The sequence below is a fragment of the Gasterosteus aculeatus genome, chromosome 11 (assembly GCF_964276395.1).
Source record: "Gasterosteus aculeatus chromosome 11, fGasAcu3.hap1.1, whole genome shotgun sequence".
NCBI lineage: Eukaryota > Metazoa > Chordata > Actinopteri > Perciformes > Gasterosteidae > Gasterosteus > Gasterosteus aculeatus.
The window spans coordinates 7012160-7033109 of NC_135699.1; the positions used below are offsets into that span (position 1 = coordinate 7012160).

The 20950-nt window shown below is 45.5% G+C and overlaps 2 protein-coding genes and 1 long non-coding RNA gene across 9 annotated transcripts; 2 read left to right on the top strand and 1 right to left on the bottom strand.

Moving 5' to 3' along the window:
- Window positions 1-23: 23 nt before the first annotated feature.
- ezh1 (enhancer of zeste 1 polycomb repressive complex 2 subunit) lies at window positions 24-11818 on the bottom strand. 6 transcript variants are annotated; one of them, XM_078083537.1, is made up of 20 exons: window positions 11610-11818; window positions 9882-10066; window positions 9612-9737; window positions 8422-8541; window positions 8194-8311; window positions 7797-8027; window positions 7276-7378; window positions 6823-6986; window positions 6574-6665; window positions 6317-6479; window positions 5058-5245; window positions 3754-3845; window positions 3559-3587; window positions 3326-3451; window positions 2200-2378; window positions 2005-2100; window positions 1820-1901; window positions 1653-1733; window positions 1463-1547; window positions 24-1322 (listed from the first exon to the last, which is right to left on the bottom strand). In XM_078083537.1, exons 1-20 carry the CDS (start codon window positions 11812-11814, stop codon window positions 1253-1255), a joined length of 2535 nt encoding a protein of 844 aa, XP_077939663.1. In that variant the 5' UTR covers window positions 11815-11818; the 3' UTR covers window positions 24-1252. The 6 variants fall into 6 exon arrangements, with proteins under 6 accessions (XP_077939663.1, XP_077939664.1, XP_077939667.1 ...); XM_078083538.1 differs by having other exon boundaries at window positions 1423-1547; XM_078083541.1 differs by lacking the exon at window positions 11610-11818 and adding an exon at window positions 10958-11443.
- Window positions 11819-11822: 4 nt separating this feature from the next.
- Window positions 11823-13098, top strand: LOC144384510 (uncharacterized). Its single transcript, XR_013451292.1, has 2 exons — window positions 11823-11928; window positions 13000-13098. It is a non-coding gene; the product is annotated as an uncharacterized LOC144384510 (long non-coding RNA).
- A 440-nt stretch (window positions 13099-13538) lies between these two features.
- Window positions 13539-19860, top strand: ramp2 (receptor (G protein-coupled) activity modifying protein 2). 2 transcript variants are annotated; one of them, XM_040191865.2, is made up of 6 exons: window positions 13539-14042; window positions 14652-14717; window positions 14805-14834; window positions 16680-16712; window positions 16873-17053; window positions 17163-19860. In XM_040191865.2, the coding sequence occupies exons 1-6, from the start codon at window positions 13877-13879 to the stop codon at window positions 17410-17412; spliced, it is 726 nt and encodes a 241-aa protein (XP_040047799.2). In that variant the 5' UTR covers window positions 13539-13876; the 3' UTR covers window positions 17413-19860. The 2 variants fall into 2 exon arrangements, with proteins under 2 accessions (XP_040047799.2, XP_040047800.2); XM_040191866.2 differs by having other exon boundaries at window positions 14655-14717.
- Window positions 19861-20950: the final 1090 nt, after the last annotated feature.

Consider the following 20950-nt stretch of genomic DNA (forward strand, 5'->3'; position numbering starts at 1 on the left):
AATGTACAAACTAGAAAAACACATTTTAATGTATAAAGTTAAACTTTAATTGTTATAGGCAGACACTGTACATAGCAGTAAACTCCATTTGTTCCCTATTGTGAAAGATCTCATTTCAGAGTGGCCTTTAATGTTTTCTAAACGAAAAACAGAGTGGATAGAAAATCTGGACATATGAAAGAAATAAGGAAAATGATATTTTATATTCACATGTGGGCAACTAATATTTGGTCTAACACTGATCATTGTTCTTTTCCCACTGTATTAACCTTGCAAAGTTTACCTTTAACACAGATGTCAATTCTGCAAAACATCAACACTATTTCCAGCCTTTTTCTGTGTGGAATCATTTGGCACTTGTATTATAAAGGACAACGTTAACTGTGCTATTTGTTAATGAATTAATGATTTCCTTCGCAAAGTGTGTAGTCCTCAAGATTACGCAAACATGATGCTAAAGGTTTGATGTGCATGCACGTTGTTCAGAGTACCAATAGAATGGGTTAATGCGTCAAATGAAAAGAGGGACGAGATCTCTCCACTATCATCACCACAGGTTACATTCAGTCAGTCGGTTTCTTGTCTGGTTGCCTATTTTTTTGCCGAACGATTCACAGATGAACATACAAAGCTTTGGAACCTTGTCAAGTTCGTCTGTAGCGCAGGCGGCGGGTAACATCACACTACGATACGGAGGGACTGGAGCAGAATCTGACTGAAGCTAATGCTGTGACTAACATTGTTTATTGGTTTCGCTTATGAGACAGCACATGCATTTCACTGACCATCATTAGGTATGATGTAAAAGCTTGCATTACGTATTGAGAAGTCAAACAAAAAGCCGGTCTATGAGTACAGTATCAAAACTAGAGTAACACGCTGCATGATGGTCACAACCTCTATGCTTTAACAAGATGACAAACAAAAACAACATGTCATCATCCTGGTACGGTAAGCGATGCAGATTAATAGTATTTCCACTTTAAATAGTTTAGTTTCATAAGCTTGACAAATATACTCTTGCAGGTAGATGTGAGGGGGGGCAGATGAGAGGGAGCGCAGAGTGCCGTCGCTGAAGAAGGCGGCGAGGTGTAAGCGGGGCGGCAACACCAGCAAACAGATGGAAGGGACTCTCTTTTTTTTTTTCATAAGTGCAGCAGAGAGGGGCAGAGACAGAGACTGTTCACTGAAACCCAACAGCTGGTCGTGGCGCTACAGAGAGGGACAGAAGCATTAGTGGGCGGCTGAAGGGTTAGGCAGAGGATACGGAGGTATGCACCCTTTCTAATCCCACATATTTAAGGGCATCAGCTTGGCTGTATCTGTGGAGGGAAGAAGACAAGTCCGGGTTAGTGTACGGGAACTACGGGGAGTGGTAAGTCAGTCACAATGTACCGCAAGGCCTGGTTTCTTGCATTTTACTTTGAACCTGCTGGAGTCACTAAAAGGCCTGTGACTCTACCTGTAGTCAAAGAAGAGCTCCTCCCCTTGCCGTATAGCTCGTTTGGCAAAGATACCAATACGGTGGTCTCCATTCACCATTACCACTGCAAGGGCAACAAACACAGCGTAAGACGACTGCTTTGCGTCCCACAAAAGCCACCTATATTCACGTTTGACTCCATGGCAGAAACAACCTGATTCCGTCATACCTTTTGCGTAGCAGTTGGGATTAACAGAATGATTTGCAAAGCGGATCTTGTTCCCCTTGCGCGTGGCATCCACAACAAAGTCTGCCGGCACACAAGGGAGAGCATTGAGGAACGTGTAAAATGACAGCGGTAGGGGTGTGAGCAGTGGAGGAATGGGGAATACTCGCCATTGTTCAAGTTGAAGAGAAAGCTGGACATGTATTTGTCGTAGATCCTTCCACGTCGGTCCGCCTCATCCTGGGAGATCAGCTGCTCAAGCAGACACGCAGAAAATATATGAAAAAAATTAAATCAAGTATATATATATATATATATATACATATATATATTTGACTAGACTGCATGTACTTGCCTCTCCGCAGTATTCAGAGATGAACTCATTCTTCTGAACCGGCTCTTTGATGAAGGTGCCCCAACCGGCGACATCTGATGGCGCCAGAAGCAGGTGCTGAGAGAAGTCAAATGTAGGTTAACACTCCACGGACTTCTCGGCAAGGTTAAAAAATGAAACATGCCAACACTTGGACCTTCAGCTGTCCTTGCGTACTTTCTTGAGGCCTCTCTGGATGCTGCAGTTCTTGCAGGAGATGGATTTGCTGTCCCAGTGCTCTGCCGTGCCGCAGGTCATGCACAGATCTGGGTCACACTCCCTCACGGCCAGGTAGCAGGGACACTGTTTAGTGTTGCATTGCGTCTTGCATCTGCAGCCTGGGAAGCGGTTCTGGCCTGGAAAACGTTAGGACACACAGCTGCTCAGAAGAATACACATCATGTGACTTGGCAGCACATGATACATAATTCCACGTCATAGCGCAGTTGCAGCACAGAAACTTAATGGCTGAGTGGAGCTGAGAGGCCCATCACTCAGAGACCTCTCCTGGCAGATATGGTGAAATACAATTTTGCAGAGGAAACTCAACACCCTCCGGGGAGATGAGTGCAAGGGTCAGGCAAGAATGTCCTTCCAGCAGCCTCCTGCCGAGAACTGTCGGTACGCGTTGGCGTATCAACCTCAGCCAGGACTGTATCATCAAGCAGGGTCTATCTGACTCATACTGATGTTGGAGCTTGTGTATCAGGCACACAGCCTGTCACATCCCTTTGATTTCTGTCTTAAGCGCACACACATGTGGAACCCGGGGGCTGCTTCCTGTTTGGCCCTGGCTCTCCTATGCTACGGGAAAAGGCGGGGTAGCAGTCGGGGCAGGGAGGGAGGAGGGGGGGGGACCAAATGAGGCAAAGCCATCTTTTCAAAAACTGTTGATATGTTATTCATATTTCTCATTGCTGTTCTCCGTCGCAAACTCTCCTGGGAGCAAAAACACAAAATGCGCTCCGACACCCTGAGGCCATTTTCGGAAAGCACTGTTCTAGGTCATTGCTTCTGCAGCAAAAGCCTCGTTGTGAGCAGGCAGCGAGCGATCCCAGCCAGAGGACAGTCTCTCCTCTGACCACTGCCAAAATACTGCAGGGTCCATTTACATTCTGCTGCCGTGCTCTATATTTGCCTGGAAAAAAACGCTTTCAGTGGAAAATGTGGTCATGACAACCAATTTCCCTTCAGAGAGACAGAGAGAGCTACTTTTGTTGTGTTGTTCACGTAAGAAGGCAGGACTACTGAGTACACGGGGGGGAGGGCTCACACTCGGGAATGAGGAAAAGGTGACACTCACACTCGTGGACGCACTGGCAGAACTTCTCACAGAAATTCTGGCTCATCACACACGGGCAGGAGCTGTCGCACGGATGGTCGGGGTGATCACATGGCTGGTATTTGCACACCTGGTTGGACGAGTTATCTGGAGCAACAAAGCGACAAGGTCCTCAGACTGGCACAGTAAGCTGCATCATATTTCAAAATGCACAGTGCAGTAATATATGTGCTTTAATTTTCAGGTCAAAATACCTTTCTTGAGCTGAATCTTTGCCCATAACCTGCCACAATAAACAAAAACAAACTATTCAGTTTTCTCTCTGTGGCTTATTCAGAATACTTTTAATTCTGCATAACTTTACTCATTATCAATTCCGAGAGCTTTACACTGAGGGCTAAACTCTCTTTTGCAAGAGATCATGTTATCGTTAACGGGAGATATCATGCCTGTGTTTTCGTTTCTTCTTTTGGGGCGCGATTCCTCCATCGGCAGGAGGAACACGGTGGATCAAGACTTCCTTCACTGCAAATTCATACACCTAAAGTGACAAGGGAACAACAACACATCCCGCAAATGAATTTCAAGTGTACACTACTGTGAAGACATTCGGTTTTTCTTCATTGTTATTACATTGTGTCATGTTCTGCCCCTGAAGCAGAGATTACGCCATAGAACATGCGCCCCCCGCCCCCCCCCCCGCCCTCTCCTTCATCCTCTGTTATCGAAACTTCACTGCAGCACACACACACACACACACACACACACACACACACACACACACACACGCTCAAATACCTCTGGTGGCCAAAACCTAGATTTGGCTTCTTCCCTGGGGCACAGACATAATAATAATAATGATGCAGCTGGTTGCAGCTTTCGCTCTCAGATAAGCGGTGGGCAGAACCCTCTAGCAGCAGGACCGGGACGCACAGTCCAATACGGACCTTTGGACTGGTCTTTGCCATGTGACAAGTGGCGCTGGAGGGGTGGATGTGATTTGTGTCAACAAATCTTTTCCTTTCCTCTTCTTTTCCATGTGTATTATATTTAAACGTTTTGGAAACATTTAGAACTTGTCATCTGTTCTTTCCAAGCTTTATTACGCACAGCCCACATGACATTTAATTTGACTTAATTCTGGGAATGTCCAGGGCTGACTGCGATCACGAGAGAATTTGGCCGACGTCACATCTGGTAAGCATCGGCGTTTATGGTGCATGCCATTCTCTGTGTAGTCACCCCAATTAACCACAGGCACAGGATGCATTAGTTATTGTACTCGCACTCCAAACACAACAAAAATCAGTGACCCACGTTTAGTTATATAATAGTTAAAGAAAGCATTTGTTTGTTGGTTACATATCATTTAAAAATACAATTCATAACTTGTATAGCTAGTGAACAGATAAGAGTAGAGCTATTAACTCGTAATTGTTGTACAGAAATGCCTCACTATTTCCTTTGGATGGGTTTGTTGTGTTGTGTTGATAGATGTTTTAATCCAGCATCTGGCATTTAGGGAAATGAATAAATCATATTTAGAAACACCTGCGTCATTTAAAACACGTCTTGCTGCTGTTGATCACGGCCCCCATTTCCTTCAGTTCATCAAACCGTCTGTCAAGTTTGTTGATTCTGTGTTTTTGATGTGGAGGCGTGCAAGATTTCAAGGTAACACGGGGGGGTGATTGATCTGCAGATGGGCATTTTGTGTGTAAAGCATTCCTTTGCGGTGCGTGAACCCCTTTACCTCCTTGCAGTTCTTGGTGCCGATAAGGCGAGCGATGGAGCAGAAGTTGTTGAAGTAGGTGCCGTGTAGCACTCTGAAGAGTGACTCCTCTGCCCCGCTCCACTGGACCACCGCGCCCGCCTGCTGCTGCTCCCCGTCATCGTCGCCTGGACGCAGCTTGGTGGGAGTCGGGCATCGCGAATTCCCCTCTGTTACACACAAAGGAAACAAAAACCTCTGGTATCACCACTCTTGGGGGGAAAAGGGTTGGCTTGTAACACTATTTTCCATTACTTTGTTGCGGTAAAAAAGGTTTTTGACAGTTTTCTGCTCTGCTCACACACAGTGATGCTAATATAATCCTACAGTGACGCACATACAGCTATTTCGAGGTGCCATTTTTGTATGTCTGCCAGTTAACACACACACACACACATACACACACAGGAGACCATGGCTTTGATTTAGCTTTTTGGATATTCAAGACTGATGCTGAAGCTCGAGGCAGAGAGACGAATGTTGCTTGGCAACAGGCTAAATGCAGCTCTGCCGTGGCCGCGTGCTCCGGCACTGGATATTTGTATTAATCTGCTCAACAATCTGCTTTTGATGACCCCCAAATTATCTCGACACGTGCAAGAGAGAGAGAGAGAGAGAGAGTCTGCTGAGTCACCGGCCGAGCATGAGCGGTTTCCTGAACTAACGGAGACTTCAAGTGAAGGAACAACAACTTAAGGGACCATAAAGAGCCAGAAGAGATTGTCCTAACTTACTTCCCTCCCGCTGCCCTCCACATGGAGATGTCAACAGAAATGGAAACCGTTCCCCCATCACAGGGGGGGAGAGGGAACAATGTGTTTATGTTAAACTAGTGGCTGGTTTATTTTGATTGGCAAGAGTGAGCTGATATTGAGAGTAAATGGAGGGAGGGGGGGGGGGGGGACACAGGACAGAGCAGCACGCTATCATCTCCTGCCAAATTCCCCTTTTCTGAAGTGCAGTCAGGGCAGATAACTTTCCAGAAAGGGAGGGATTTGGGGGAGGTTACGGTAAATCCCGCCTCCTCTCATCCAGTGACTCGCAATAACCAAACATCTGTAACAACATGTAACTGCATGAGGCCTCAAAGACTTGTCAAATCTCAAATCTCAAAACAACAGGCAATGTGAGTAAACAACAAACAAACATTATGAACCGTAGATCGTAGATCCACTGAGACTCCAAGAACCGACGAAGCACGTGGTGGTTTCAGAAGGTCGCTGGCGGATCGGAGCACTAACCTGAGGAGGAGGTGGTTTCATGGTCACTGCAGCCCTCTTGTGCTTCCTCGGCGGACGCGGACGGCCCGGGACAGCTGGAGCTGGCGGGACGCGGCTGCTTTCGGCGCCTCCGAGACCTTTGTGACCGTAACATGTTCTGATCCACAAACTCTTTGGCCCCTTTCTTCGCAGGACAGGGGGGAAAAATGAGTAGACAGCGAGGTGAAGCGTTGCGCCTGATGCACCAGTGGGTCACGACACTTGTGACGTCGGCGTACCTCTAACAGGAAGCAGTCCGCACCACATGGCTCCGTCTCCACGCGGATCTCCTTGCTCTTGCGTTTGTAAACATTGGGCGTAGCGTGGAAAGCTTCACCCAAAACAAAAAGGGGGGGGGGGAGGGGGGGAAACGTCATTTGACTCTGTGTTGAGCATCGGTACGTGCGTCATTGATTATTAATTATTAATGTCACTGGGAAACATCACACCGCAGGAGAAATAATATTCAACATAAATCAAGCCTTTACGGTGGAGGAAACAGTCGTATTTGAAGCAACGTCTGCAGAAGAGCGTGTGGAAGGAGTGTAACGACTGCTCCCGCTGTACAGACTTAGCAAAGGGTCCGTCCAGGCTGGGGGTGCAGAGTGGGGGCAGCTTCACCGGCTGGGGGGGCTCAACGAGGTCCTTGTACCTGTGGGGGATTTCCGAAGTGAAAAACACACGGCAACCGTGAGGCGAAGCCCATTTCCCACAGCAGCGCGCCGTGGGCTTGGATTTGGTGTGCTGTGCGAAGCCGTAGGTGTTTCTTTCTAAAGCTCTTTCAGATGCTGATCCGAGCGCTCCTTTGAGGCAGAGAGCCTGAGTGGGAGCCACCATTATTACTCCCCTCGCTGACAGCTTGCGTCTCCATGGTGAACACCAAGCAACGGCCTGTTGAGCATTGTGCAAATACATTCACGTCTCTACTGCACTTGTCTTACTTTTCCTTCAGCTCCTCCGTGGTGCCCTTGTAAGGGAACATTGAGGCGATGGCTGAAAAGATATTTTCGTTGGGGACCTTCTTGCTGCTGGATGAGTCGCTCACTTTGGGAGACAGGAAGAAAGACAACATCAACGTCATGCTTCGATGCGGGTTCACAAATACGTCTTATGCAATGTGTCCTTTTAAACATTTTGCAACGGCACAGAAGAGTTCACGAAGCTCAAGGCCTCAGATGTGTATTTTTCCACGGACCCCCTCATTCATAGATGCGTTTGTGGACCTTAAAGCTTGGTGCAGGAGGTCGTTAGGTTTTGTAATAAGAGCCGCACCGCATCAGTGTCATGGACGAGTTCCCTCAGACACAGCACCCACGCGGGGGGACACGGGGGCAGCTTCAAGGTACACAAACGCTGATTGGGCAGGGCGACCTGGCGGCGGCTCCACAGCGTAATGGGAGGAACGGTACCAGCTTTGTTCAGGCTGGAGGCTACTTTTGAACGGGGGTGAAGACTTGCGTACCTTCAGCGGTGCTCCTCCTCTTCCTCCCGGTGAACGCGACGGTACCCGCTTGGGTGTCTTCCGAACCCTCCGCCGAGCTCCTCATCACTCTCTCGTCCTCCTTCTTCACCGCCACATCCGCCGCGGCCTCTGCCGTCATCGCGGCTGCTTCTTCCTCCTCCTCGTGGTCGGAGTAATGGCTCAAGGCCTCCACCAGCTCTTTAAAGACCTCGTCGCTGATGAACCCCCCCTCTGGGACACAGTTAACAGGTCACAACTTAACAAACGCGGGTCCCTAAAATATGTATTCACGTTCTTCACAGGCTGCATCACCGGCACATAACGGACAAAAAGTGCCACGGTAACGGCGCTGTTGCATAAAGTGTGACTGGTGCAGCATTATCAATTCGACACCAACCTCTGTCGCCATGGACACCATCGTAGTTGTCGATGAGTTCCTCCAGAAAGGCCTCGTCTTGCTCCAGGACCTCGTCGCCCATGTATGGGATGTTGTGAAGGAATGTCTCATCCTCCACCTAAGGAACATCAAGACAGGTTGACGTTCCAGCTGACGGAGCTTGTCACTGCAGCACCTGTGAGTCATCTCGGGACACCCAAAGAACGTCACCCGAAGATTGTGATTTACCATGAAGTTGTGCTGCAGAGGCGACCAAGAGTACATGAAGGGGATTCCTGTCACTGTTGACAGCGGTCTCATGGCAATGGCTTGGGCTTTAAATTCAGGAAAGCCAAACTCCACCGTGCACTGTACATAGGAGAAGCAGAGGTGAGTATGGGATGACAGGACAATAAAGCAGTTCTATAAAGCATTACTGGACAATTTTATAATTATGTAATCAAATACAAATGCTGCGGGCCGCGCCACCCGGGAAAATGAACAAAGTAAATGCAACAAAAGGGACTGTGACAGCATGAGGGACGGAGAAAAATGCTGTCAGCTCCTCAGGCTGCTTGAATTATCAGGTCCCAGAGGACTAGAAACCACTTTTTGACTGCTTGTTATGATCAGTTACTGGCACGCGGCTTTGTTCCGAGATATTTTAGGAAAATCTGACAACCAGGTGGGAATTAGAACAGAAGCGCCTGTGCTGCTAAGGAGGATGCAATACGATGGGGAAGAGGAGTTGACTCACGAGACAAGGAAATCAAATAGGATGACTTGCAAAGCCAGAGCAGCCTGGACGGGGAACGTGTGGCGGTGTGTTGAAAGTTATAATAGTTTCAATTTGTTTTTATTTGTCGAGCCTAAATAGACGCTTCAAGTTGCGGTAGAGCCCAAAAAGCAGAACTTAGCAGCTCTCCTGCACAGAGGCCATCGCAGACACCTGAATGGATTATAAAGAGCGTTGCATGACATTGTGCGAGTGATACACAGGAGCGGAAAATTCTGGGTCGTACTGATTCAATCCCACAGTAAATGCAGTGGTGGTTGGAGACACAACTCTCTGGATAGTTTTTTATCTGGGCAGGGTTAATCTAAAGGAACGTTCATAATGTCTATGGCAAAGAAATTGAGACATATTGTCACTTCCCTGGAATGTCAGCTCACAAGAGTTGACGAGAAATGTATTTTTCTGAGGCAGAGTCATATTGCGGCTGAAAAACTAAAACTGATACAACTTTACGTTCATTTTTTATATTTGAATGTGTTTTTAGAGAAATATGTTTTCAGTTCAGTTTGTTTTTAACTTTAGTTTCAGTTGATTAATAAGGTTTTTGTCTGCTTATTTTTTGTTGGAGTTTACTATAATATAACTTTATGATAATAGAATTTTGTGGCTAGCATTTGCCTCTCTTCAGCACACTGTCGCACACCTTCTTGTTGGCCACAGCTCCACCAGACGTTGACAAAGGGATGGACTGAATCCGGAGCCTGGACCACTCTGCATTCAGGAGATTCGTTTGCTGCTCAATCTTTTTCCTGTTGGACATGAACAGGGTCTGGAATCAAACAGAACAAAGAGCATGTCACACGTCATGTAAGGCACACAAACACAGTAGGTGAGTGCTACGACAGCGTGCATTTAGTGCACTGGCATCAATTAGAACAACATTGAAAAAATGTTAGTAATTGCGTTGACCCACCTTGACCTTCTCTACTTTTTTAAGGCGTTTTACTTGGCAGAGGCGCATATACTCTGACTTGACCCTCCGTCTCCACTCCATCAGGCTGCGGGACGGCACAAAGGAGGGAGGCTGAGGTTTCGGGGCTGCTGGTGCCGCAGCACCTGAGCCCGGTTCTGGACCTGCAGCGGTCGTTTCCTCCATGACTGTTTGAAAAAGAAAGAGATGCTATTTGGCATTCACTAAGCAGCAAAGGCTGTGTTTCTTCGTGTAAAGCCGGTGGAGCCTCAATTCTCTCTGATTTAAAACTGACATTCTGTCATTCAAGCGAGGTTCCTGCATCTTCATGACCTTACACAGTAAGTACTACGCTATTCCCACCCCGCCTCTCACAGGCACGAAAACTTCCTCATCCGTCCTGACGTGGAACGTGAAGTCTGTTGGAAAGAGTGCCCCCCTCTGTTTGCAAAATAAAACTGCCTTTCAATGTGGAACAAGGGGGACGGGTTTTGACGCTGGTTCTTTAAATCGCTCAGACCGCAACCGACCGAATGATGAACAAACAGACCCGTTCGTGTGCAAACAAACAAGTCAACAAGTCAAGTCTCCAATAGTTGAACATCACGGGGGCATGATCCACGCACCGCTCACGGGTGGGCGTGCCTCTCCAGAAGAAGGAGAAGAAGAAAAAAAGCCATATGAAGCAGAGCAGAAAAGTGCGTAGTAGAGTTTTATTGCGTTTCACAAGCACCTCGGCGCACATCAATTAGCTCCCGTCGGAGCTAAAACGGCATAAAACAAGGTGTGCAAAGGCGGATTGCGCCAGTGCATTTTTTTTTGGTGTGTTTTCTAGGCACATGCACGCGCTTTTAACCCCTCACTCCTCCTCCTCCTCCCGCCTCCCCCAGCTATGGAGTGCGATCCGTCCTGCAGCTCGCCACCCCGCTGAGACGGATCCACGCGCCGTATCATTCTAAACGCGTAAACACTTTAAAAAGGCGCACGCGCCCAAAGCGCCGCAACGGCGGGGCACGTTATTCCAGAGGACGCGTGTGCACGTCTGCCTCTACATGCAGTGTGTCGCAGTTATTAAATACCTTCAAATCCGCGGCTGGTGCTTCCTATTTGTTGCGAACAGATCGCACGTTCCTGTCTTTTTTTTATTTATTTTTTGCGAGTTTTTTTTTTCCACAGTCGTGTCGAGATATCCGGAGCAATTAAAATCTGCCCTTTTGCTATATGGGTCTGACGCAGATGTCGTTATATCCACACTCGCGAGGGTGATCTCATAGAAATCCGTGCGTTATCCACGGGCATGGTTGCTGGAGGTTGTTGTTGTTGTAGCTCACAAATAGCTGCGCACTGTCGAGCCGAGCCAAGCCAAGCCAAGCCGATCCGAGTCGAGCCGAGGCGAGCGAATTAGGGTGACGTCTTTATTATGAGCACTGCCCTCGCGAGCGGAGGATTTTGTGACTGTAATTCTGCGTCCAGGGAATAAGAAGTGGCGTTGAGCGGCGGGCACGGCACAGCCATTTAACACGCGCACACAGGAACTGATGCAACTGTCCGGAGTGACTCGCCATCTAAACGCGTGCGCGTATATGACGGTTCCGATCGACATATTAACGCAATGGTTAAAATGAATAAAATAATCGCGCAGGATTTGTTTAACCGTTTAGTAAAAAAAAAATAGCACAACAAATACACTACTAACATAAGCAATATATTCACAGAATGAGGTCTAATTACCCTGATTTTTCAGATTGTGAGGATAAAGTAACAGTCCAAAAATATTAAGAATGAAAAAATGATCGATAACGTGGAAACTCCTACACTTGTACCGAGTGAAAAACAGTTGAGCTGTTGTTCTGCTCTCCTCCTGCAGGGAGAGCACGACGCATTTTATATCCCGTAATGAGAGAGCTGGATGACGGACCTCTGGCCGCTGATGCATTCAGGAACCTCACGTAAAACCCCACTTCACTGGAGTTGCCGACAAGCACGTTTCCGGTTTCTTTTTGCGTACGTGTGATCGACCTGATTAGTTGAAGGAGTTTGAAGACAAAATGTAAGAAGCTTTCATTTTACTGGATGGATCTATTCAAACTACATATTTTAGAGACACCGTAAAAAAAATGAAATACTTTTGTGAGGTAACTAAGCAACATACGTTCCACAAAACGCTATTTGCACAAGTGATCCATTTCTAATATGCATCTCCATGAGATATCACTCCTCGCAAAAGATGTTCTTTCGCAAAACATCCACTATTTTTTTTAAGTACCTCAATCAGTAGAAAAATCATATTTTGCAATGATGTTTAACTCAACAAAGTAATTGGCATGTGAGTGAATATTTCTTAAGACTATTGATCATGAAGAAGAGGGGGTCCCCTTAATTAGCCAGTAAAGAACCATGGCTTTATTCATTAACTTATTTATCATTGGTTGTTACGCTGTCGTTGATAGATGAGGGTAACGCGTCAATTATCAAACGAGGGATACATGCAGCCTTCACTGCAAAATCCCTTACAGGCTGTAAATATATTATTCTGGTAATATTAACAACAGTTTTAGTTTTTTCTTTTCAAAATAAGTCAAATGTCGATCGCTGCTCCACTGTTTGTGCCACACATACGCCATGTTTGCCGTGTCTACAGTTAGTATCTTGTTTAATGTTGATACTGACCGGAGCAACCAAAGTAAACACACACATGAAGACACATTTGGGCAGCATGGCTGTTATGAGCAGGAAGTTTTTAATTCTGTGTCATGTAAACAGTGTGTGTCGGTCTTTAAACTCGTCATTGTGGTACTCAATGTGGTGCAGCATTGTGATCTTGATATGCCTCGACATTACAAATATTCTCTATGCTCGATGTACTAAATGTAAGAAGCATTTATTGCTATAAAATTGAAACGGCAGTTAAACATTCCCCAACAGAAAGCTTTAAACATGTCAAGCTTCACATTCACATCATCCATTCAGTCTTTTTAACTTGTCACCCGTAGTTTGGTGCAGATGTGCTGCGTTTAACAGTCTGTTTGTGAGATTCTTAAGTTCCAGTCACATATGAAAACGAAGAGTGGCCTCCTCCTTCTGGAATAAAACATGGAATCATTTTTGGCCCTCTCCCTAGTGGGCTCTCTCCTCCAGTCTAGCAGCTGAGAAAGAACACTTATCCTTCAGTGACGCGGACGAGTCCATCGGTTTAACATCGGAGATCTCTGCCGCCTCCGTTTACCACAGAGGCCTCGGCGTGACGTCGGAGGCAGAGGGGTCGCTCGTCATCAGCACCGATGGTGCAACACCACAACAAACCCACCAACGTTTTGCTCATAGGTCATGAGCAGTCTTTCAAAGCAGGGGACTCAAAGCAAATTGCCGCTACCAGCATAACACAACCACATCTCCAGCTGAACTGTCGGCACTCTAGTTGCATTGTGGGTAATGAAGGTGCCCCAGTTTTAATAGGAAGAAAATTCATTCTGGCCTTTGGTCCATCCATCCAGGCATTGTCTTCAAGGAACTGTGGACGGCAGGGTTCTGTTGGCTTCCTCAGAATCAGTTACAACAAAGAACCCTGGTGGTTAAAAATGCACACATTCCACATGTACCTCAGTTTATTTACTGTTGCAATATATGTTAACAACAGCTGACAGGAAGTGAAACAGGACACGAGCAATTCCAAAGTAATGTATTTCAGTTTTTTTCTGCTTGCCTTTTTTTTTTTTGAAGTCCAAGACTTTATTAGTCCATAGTTGAAATCAAAATACCGCCTGTATTCATGAAGGCAGATATCAAAGGCAAAGGTAAAGACAGAGAGAGGGAGTCCTAAAAAGAGGGTGGGGCTCTCCCCAACTCTCTCTCTCTCTCTCTTTCTGTTGCAAAGCCGAGAGTGGGATGAGGGAGAGATAAAGAAAGAGAGAGAGGTGGTGATGCACTAGTGGTCCACGGTAGTTCTACCCCTGTCAGAGGCTCTCAGTACCATTGTGCGAATCCGCCCATCCTAGGAAATGAGGGCTTCCTGTTGTTTTTTAGAGCCTTCCTGCAAAAAGGTTGAGATATGTAATCCTTACCCACCAGGGAAGAAGAAGAAGAGCAGAGCGTTTTCAGGCAAAATGACAGCCACTAGTTTCCCACCTATGATCTCTGGGTGTTTTATAACTCTTCTCATCTGGGGTAAGTAGACGATTTATACTGTCCATTTCTTTCCCACTTTATGATTGAACTGTTTTACTTGCCCTCTATCTCACTTCTCCAGAGGAATGCTCGGGGATTTCAATGATTGAGTGGCTTTTAGAAAGGCGTTTAGGAAGTCTCGTGAGTTAGTTGTGTACTTGAACAGTTTGATTTAAGGGCCAAGGAGGGTTTATGACCAATCTGTCTCAACACATATGTTATTAAAGAAGAATTTATGTTACACTGGCTCCTACAAATGTCATCACCCGATTATTTCAGTGGATTGTATTATTCATACTGCCGTTAGCATTAGCTCCTATTCCTTTAATAAAATGTTTTATTCTGGTGGGAGGTGAATCTTTTGTTAGTTTATGCTGGACTTGAATATATTAAGATTTCCTCAAAAGACTGGGAGACAAAGGGAGGATGCGTTCACCTCTTCACTCTCTGCAGCTCGTTCCTCTTCACTTCCTTTGTCTCCTCAACCGTTAAATGTTCTGAAAATTGTTCAATTTAATTTAATAAGTGTCAAAGTGTCGACTTTTTACTATCTAAAAATATATCTCAAATCCAATATCCAGTTCTTCTCTTATTTGATTTCTCTTTTAGCAGGTTGCTCAACAGTGGTTTGTCTGGTCAATGAAAAGATAACGGCGCCACCGGCCACCCCGACAGGTACGACATGCGTGTTTGAAGGTGCAAACAAAGCACAGGCTTTCTGCTCATGCATACTTAGACTAACATCCCCTTCTTCCTCTACAGGGTATTTCTCAACAGTGACGGAGGTTGCCAGTAAGATTACATCTCTTTTCTTTTACTCAATTATTGAGTGTCTCCCTAACAACAAATGACTTCTGCTAATGGTTCGGTTTCGATTTAATCTTACTTTAATATTTCAGCAGAAATGTATGACAGTTATTTACATGTTCTATATTTTACAGTAAAAATACTGATTATGTATTTGTGAGCACTGGGGGGGTTGTTTTGAATCAGTTTGTTGAACTCAATTGCTGGAACTGACAGAGGAAGAGAGCAAAGCACAGCGATCCTGTTCCTGCCAAGATCTGCCTGTGTGTGCTATCATGAGAATCCAAGACAAACAGCTCGGGAGGTCTCCACCAGTGAGGGGTCAACAGCAGTAGACACGAGGCCCGTAGTGGGTTTGGGTCAAAGGTTAATTCAAACCTCATTTCAAAAAGATCCCACCTGGCTCAACTTCCTGAATTTGTTCGTCATTCACCCCATGCAACGTCTGGGATCAGCACATGAACTCCGGGTTGTGAAACAACTGGAAAGCGCCCCTTTCACTGTTCCTCCTCTTGTGACTTCCTTTTTCTTTTTTTCTCCTCCCCTGACTGTCCCCCGCCCACCCCCCCCCACCCACCCCACCTCCTCCCCCCCTCCCTCCTTCCCCTGCCAACTCCCACAAACTCTGAGCTCCTCCTCTGCAGAAAAGTAACATTTCCTGATGTCATCACTAAATCAAAAAGTCCTGCTCGGCAAACAGATGTTGTGAGAGGCCCAATGTGTGGATTCAGTGACATAAATGAAAAAGTCGGTTGTGAGAAAAGAGTCTTACACTTAATTTTCCATTCAATCAATGAACCCACCTCTGTTACAGTGGTGAATGGCGAGAGTGAGAACCTACTTAACAGATGTAGCACAGTGAAAAAAGTTTTCCAGCTTTGGAATTATCAGTCAGTTGGCCCTTTGAATCTCAGCACAGTCTAATGACTTATTTATCTTTTTTTCTTTATTAATTAACCCAAACATGAAACATTGCTGTCTGCACAGCACACCCTGCAGAGTCATGATAACATCCACCCCAAAAAGCAAAGTCCTGAATGTTTACTCATGTTTCTTATTTGGCAGAGGCAGCCCAAAAGGCAAATAAATCACATGCTGTGAGCTGGCCAGGCCTTCGACTGTGAGAAACTGAGACTAAAAAGCAGAACAAGAGTTAGAGAGTAAAGGGTTTTCAGATGTGGGTCCAGCCCAGCTTGGGTGTGCTCCCTTTTATTTGGGAGAATGGAGAGGACAACCTTTGTTGCCTCCACCCCGTTAAAAAAGGGAAGAAAATCCTGAGGAAACGTGTGTCGGAGAGGGGAAGTGCGGCTGCCGAGGCGCAGGCCCGTCAGACAGATCTTCGAAGAACATCTGGTAACCGCGGGTAACACTGTTTGGACATCTGGTAACCGAAGGTTACACTGCGTCTCTTCCATCCTGTCGGGTTTCCTGTTGCGCCTCGCTCTACACAGTCTGAGAAGTTTAGGGTTTGTTATCCATGGTCACCGGTTGGGGGAATCGCACCTTTATTCATTTTTTTCTGACATGAAGGGAGCACTTGGTTTCATTGGGATATTCCTCTGCTTTCTCTGCGGTGAGTGTGTGGTCTCCTTCTACAGCTGCAAATGCCTGGCTCAGTGCTGGACACGTAAATGATCTCACGAGCTAGCAGGAAACAAACATACGCTTTGCATCGACATTTGCTAGGATGTTTGTCTTTGATGAACTTATCTGATGAAGTTAGTCACAAAGACCTGGTATTACTTTTGCTGTTGTCCGTTTGATTTAAAGAGTTTATGGCAGCTGAATGTAAATGTTTCAATCTAAACATGTTATTCCTCTTTGTTTAAGATGCCACTTCAGAAACCCCCGCCTTGTCATTTGGTATGTGACACCACTTTATTAAATAATTGTAGTCATGTACCTTCACGTCATTCTGTTTACCCAGCATTTAATGGAGATCACTTTAATAAATAACCATTCAATGTATTATTATATTATAATTTCAATCTCTCTTTCTTTGTTAATCTCTTTGACAATGCAGCTTGTGGAAATAACTCTGACGTGATGTGTGGGATTTACTGCGGACTTTGTGATATTCATTATCACGGACCAACCATGGATTGCCTTTCCACTCTGCTCCAAATTCAATGTATCACGAAATTTTATGACGCAATGGCATTACTGAACAGCACTGAATGGTGCACTTGGAGCAACGTGGGCGGGTAAGTAATGCGTGTTCATATTTGCAGGGAATTTGTTTTAAAATGAAAAAATATTGTCAAATGAAACGTCTGAATCCTCTTCTGCGCGCTGTGTGTCTCCACACTGCAGTTTGTATAGCAACCTCAGCCTATGCACCGAGGAGATATCTGACTGTCTAATGATCCCATGGCCCAACCCGCTGGTGGAACAGACCTTTGTGGAGATCCACTCCAGCCACTTCAAGGATTGTCCCTCGCAGGAGCTGAGCGACCCACCGCCGGTGATTGTCTTTGCCCTGGTGATGACTCCCATCTGCTTGATCCCTGTCATGGTTAGCCTCGTCGTGCTCAAGACCAAGAATGGGGATGGCAGGCCCTGAAATATTCACAACCTCGTGGAAATCTCTCAACATCATGAACGATATCGCATTTCCATTTTCCCCAACCGGAGGGCCACAGCTCGTCCACGCGCGCGCCGCAGCTGCGCCTTCACCTCCCCAGTGACTTTGCAGAGTAATGAAATATCTTAAATATCCGCCGAGGAGGAACTGCATCGAAGAGATGACACAAGAGTGAATGTCGTAATCTGTGGCATCACAATGATTGTGTCGACAACCTTACCCGAGGCAAACAGAGACATACTGTGACAAATTCCTGTAACATACTGTGAGAAAAAGGTCTTGTTTTCAACCACGTCACTCAAGATCTGAATATGTATCTATTCATAACAATTTGCACTCACTATTCAGAAAACAGAGCTTGATTTTTTACTGGAGAACCAAGTATTCAGGGTTATAATGACAAAAGCTGTGTAGCTTGCAACAGCAAAGATAAAATGTGTTATTGTTGACGGCCCTGATTGTGCGCCGGACAGCAGTTGTGTTCATCAAAGACGAGGTCATTTGTATTACCGAACCCCAGGACTCTCCTGATGCAATTGTGTCTTGCAGCCACTCTGCTTTGAGCTAGTAACTCGGCAACTTACTGTTTCAGAGCTGCCAACTTTTCAAAAAACCTTGGAGTGAGATTTTGTCGGGGGTGACCAAGATTTTGCCGCGCACGCAGCCACACACGTTGGTGGCTCATATCAGGAAATCGGAATTCATTTGGCGTAGTACCCATGTTGTACGCTGCATTCTGGTGGTTTGTGGGGCCCAACGTCGTTGAGAGGGGCGGCCTGCTGGAGATGGACAACATTGGTTACATTCTGAGAAGCAGAGACGTAGCTGATGGTCCACCCCAAGGACATTCTGGTTTAAGTAGATCTTATTTCATGCATTCTAGTGGATCTTTGGGTGGTATGCCTGAACTTATTCTGATTCATGTTTATCTGCTCATGACTTGTGGGGCCTTCTAGACTTGAGCTGAACATTCATCCAGAAAACTATTGCTGTGCCTCAATGACTGTCTATGTACCACAATATAGCCTAATTAATAGACCCGTGTTTAAGATTTGACCAATTTAGGTTGATTGACATTTTGATTACAATGGTATTCAACTAACTCTTAACTGAAACCTCACCTATATTGTTAATAATTGTATTATTAAGAGCACTTAATGATTCATGTTCAGCAAAAAATGACAAGTTTAGTTAGGGAAAAATATTTTTCATTATCAAACAAAAAAGTGCAACAAATAAAGTGCTTAAACAGGAGCTTTTCAAAGCAAAACAATTTATACACATAATATAAATACACATAAATAAAATAACAAAAGATCCTTCTTAAAGGTATTAAGAAGGAGATCAGAAGCTGGTTAGTCATTTTTTATCAAGCATTGTTTATTAAGGCTTAATAAACAATGCTATGATGTTTTGAGCATGCAGTACACCAAGAGGTTAACAAGGTGCTCTCCTGCTGCTTGTTGTGACAGTTTACATTCACCACTCAAAATCACACAAACACAACTAATCAGTTCTTTCAAGATTTAAAGTTTAAGAGAGTGAGTACTTAATTGAACCACATGTCATTAACGTACCTTAGTCTTTGCTCCTCCTTAGTTTCTCCCGCGGTTGTGTCTGTTTGAAAACCTTCTTCTGTTGCTAATTCCGGGACTCTTCGGGGTAAACAGGATGTCTATGCAGCGAATGGGTTCACAGACGCGCTCCTTAGCGCCGTCTATCGTCGGGGAGTTTGAAAACGAACGAACGCGCTTCGGCCCAAAATCTGAATTTATTTTTTGCCGTGAGAAATTGGTTGTGTGGCGTGAGTGCGTGTGAAAACATGCAAAAGCGTGTGTCACACGGCGAAACCGTGAGAGTTGGTAGATCTGCTGTTTTTCAGTGTGAAGTTGACACAGATAAGTGTCCATGTTCGGTCTATGAATTGGATCCTCTATCTGTGAGGAGAAAGAACAGGAAAATGAGTGTAGCGTGATGCACGGGTCTGGTTACGTGAGTAGCGTTGCGTTCGAGGTCAGAGGTCACAGATGGGACACAATGCTCAGAAAGAGAGGTTTCTTTTCCTGGTATTTTTGAACCTCATGAAATCCTTCAGCACTTTCCCCTCGTCCGAACGCCAACAATCTTTCGTTTTCCATCCAGTTTGGACGGACAAACACTGAGCAACAACACAAAGATACAGGCGTTATCTTTCGCCTGACTTATGTCCTGTTCCGTATTGAATGACGATAAAGCCATAGTTAAGTGCTTTCAGATTTAGATCAAAATGTGTATTTATATGATATTTTATAATTATGCCATTGTCAGAACCTAGTGGACTTACTGTACCATCTGAGAGAAGACATTCTGCCGGCTCTCACACCATTTACTGTATGTATTATGATATACTTTTAAAAATATTTTATACAAATAAATCTATAGTTGGAATGTCGGCGGTTGCTTGAGTTTACTCATCCAGACTGGTTCTCATTTGGTTTTAGACAATCATAACAGAAAGGAGCTTATTGTATTCAGTTCAGCTCATGTTCTCCACTAAAATACACTAACAGCGTTGCAGCTTCATTGTGGCTAAAGTACCCTTCATCCTTTGTCAGTATTTAATTAAACAGCCCTTTCCCTGCAGTGCAGGACGCGTTGCCTTGTGTCTCAGTTCTACGCTGCACTGCAGCAACCACCGCAATGTGGTGTGGTTTCTATGGTGCACAAGTGCTGGTGTAATGAAGGAAGCAGTGACAAGAGTCATGTATCACTCCCTCATCTGGCAAACACAACACTTCAGGGTGGGCCTGTGTTAGAGCGTGTGTGTGTGTGTGTGTGTGTCTAGCAGGGCTGGGTAGGAAAGTGTGTTCCGTGGCCTTCTTCCTCTCTCGATCTCGGGTCATCCTCCTCCCAACTCCCCTTCTAATCTCATCCAATTCTGTGTTACTCCGTTACTGGTACAGCAGGCCAGAAACTTTATGCAAGACACGATTCAGAGAAACAATATCCATCATATTCAACTAGACACATATTACATTAAATGTTTCAGTAAACTCAGGTCGAATGCCAAGGGGTCAACATACACAATACGCAAGTCTGTGTCCAGTTAGGAAACCTGCTCTCTAGTGGTACCATGTGATACAGTGACAGGCTGCTATATATTGTACACCTACCGTAAATAAATATATATAATATATATACTCTAATAGCAACACAACAATGTCAGTTACTACAAAGGCTTACAATAGAAAACAAAGGGGTCTCTGGGCATCTCATAGCAACAGCACTGTGAAGTATGCCGTTGAAGTCCTGTACATGAGGCCCATGGTTTGTTCTCCCGTCCCTCAGCGATGCCACGGCACAATCACTCAATTAGCACATGAATCGGCGGACCTGCAACACATTCCCACATTCAGCGATCTGCGCTGACGCTGAAGTGGGATGACTTGAGCCTGTGGGGTTGTATAAAGCCGAGGGACCGAGGGATGTCTGACAGTGGTTAGTTAGACAGTTTTGAATGACAAATCCGTCATTGAGT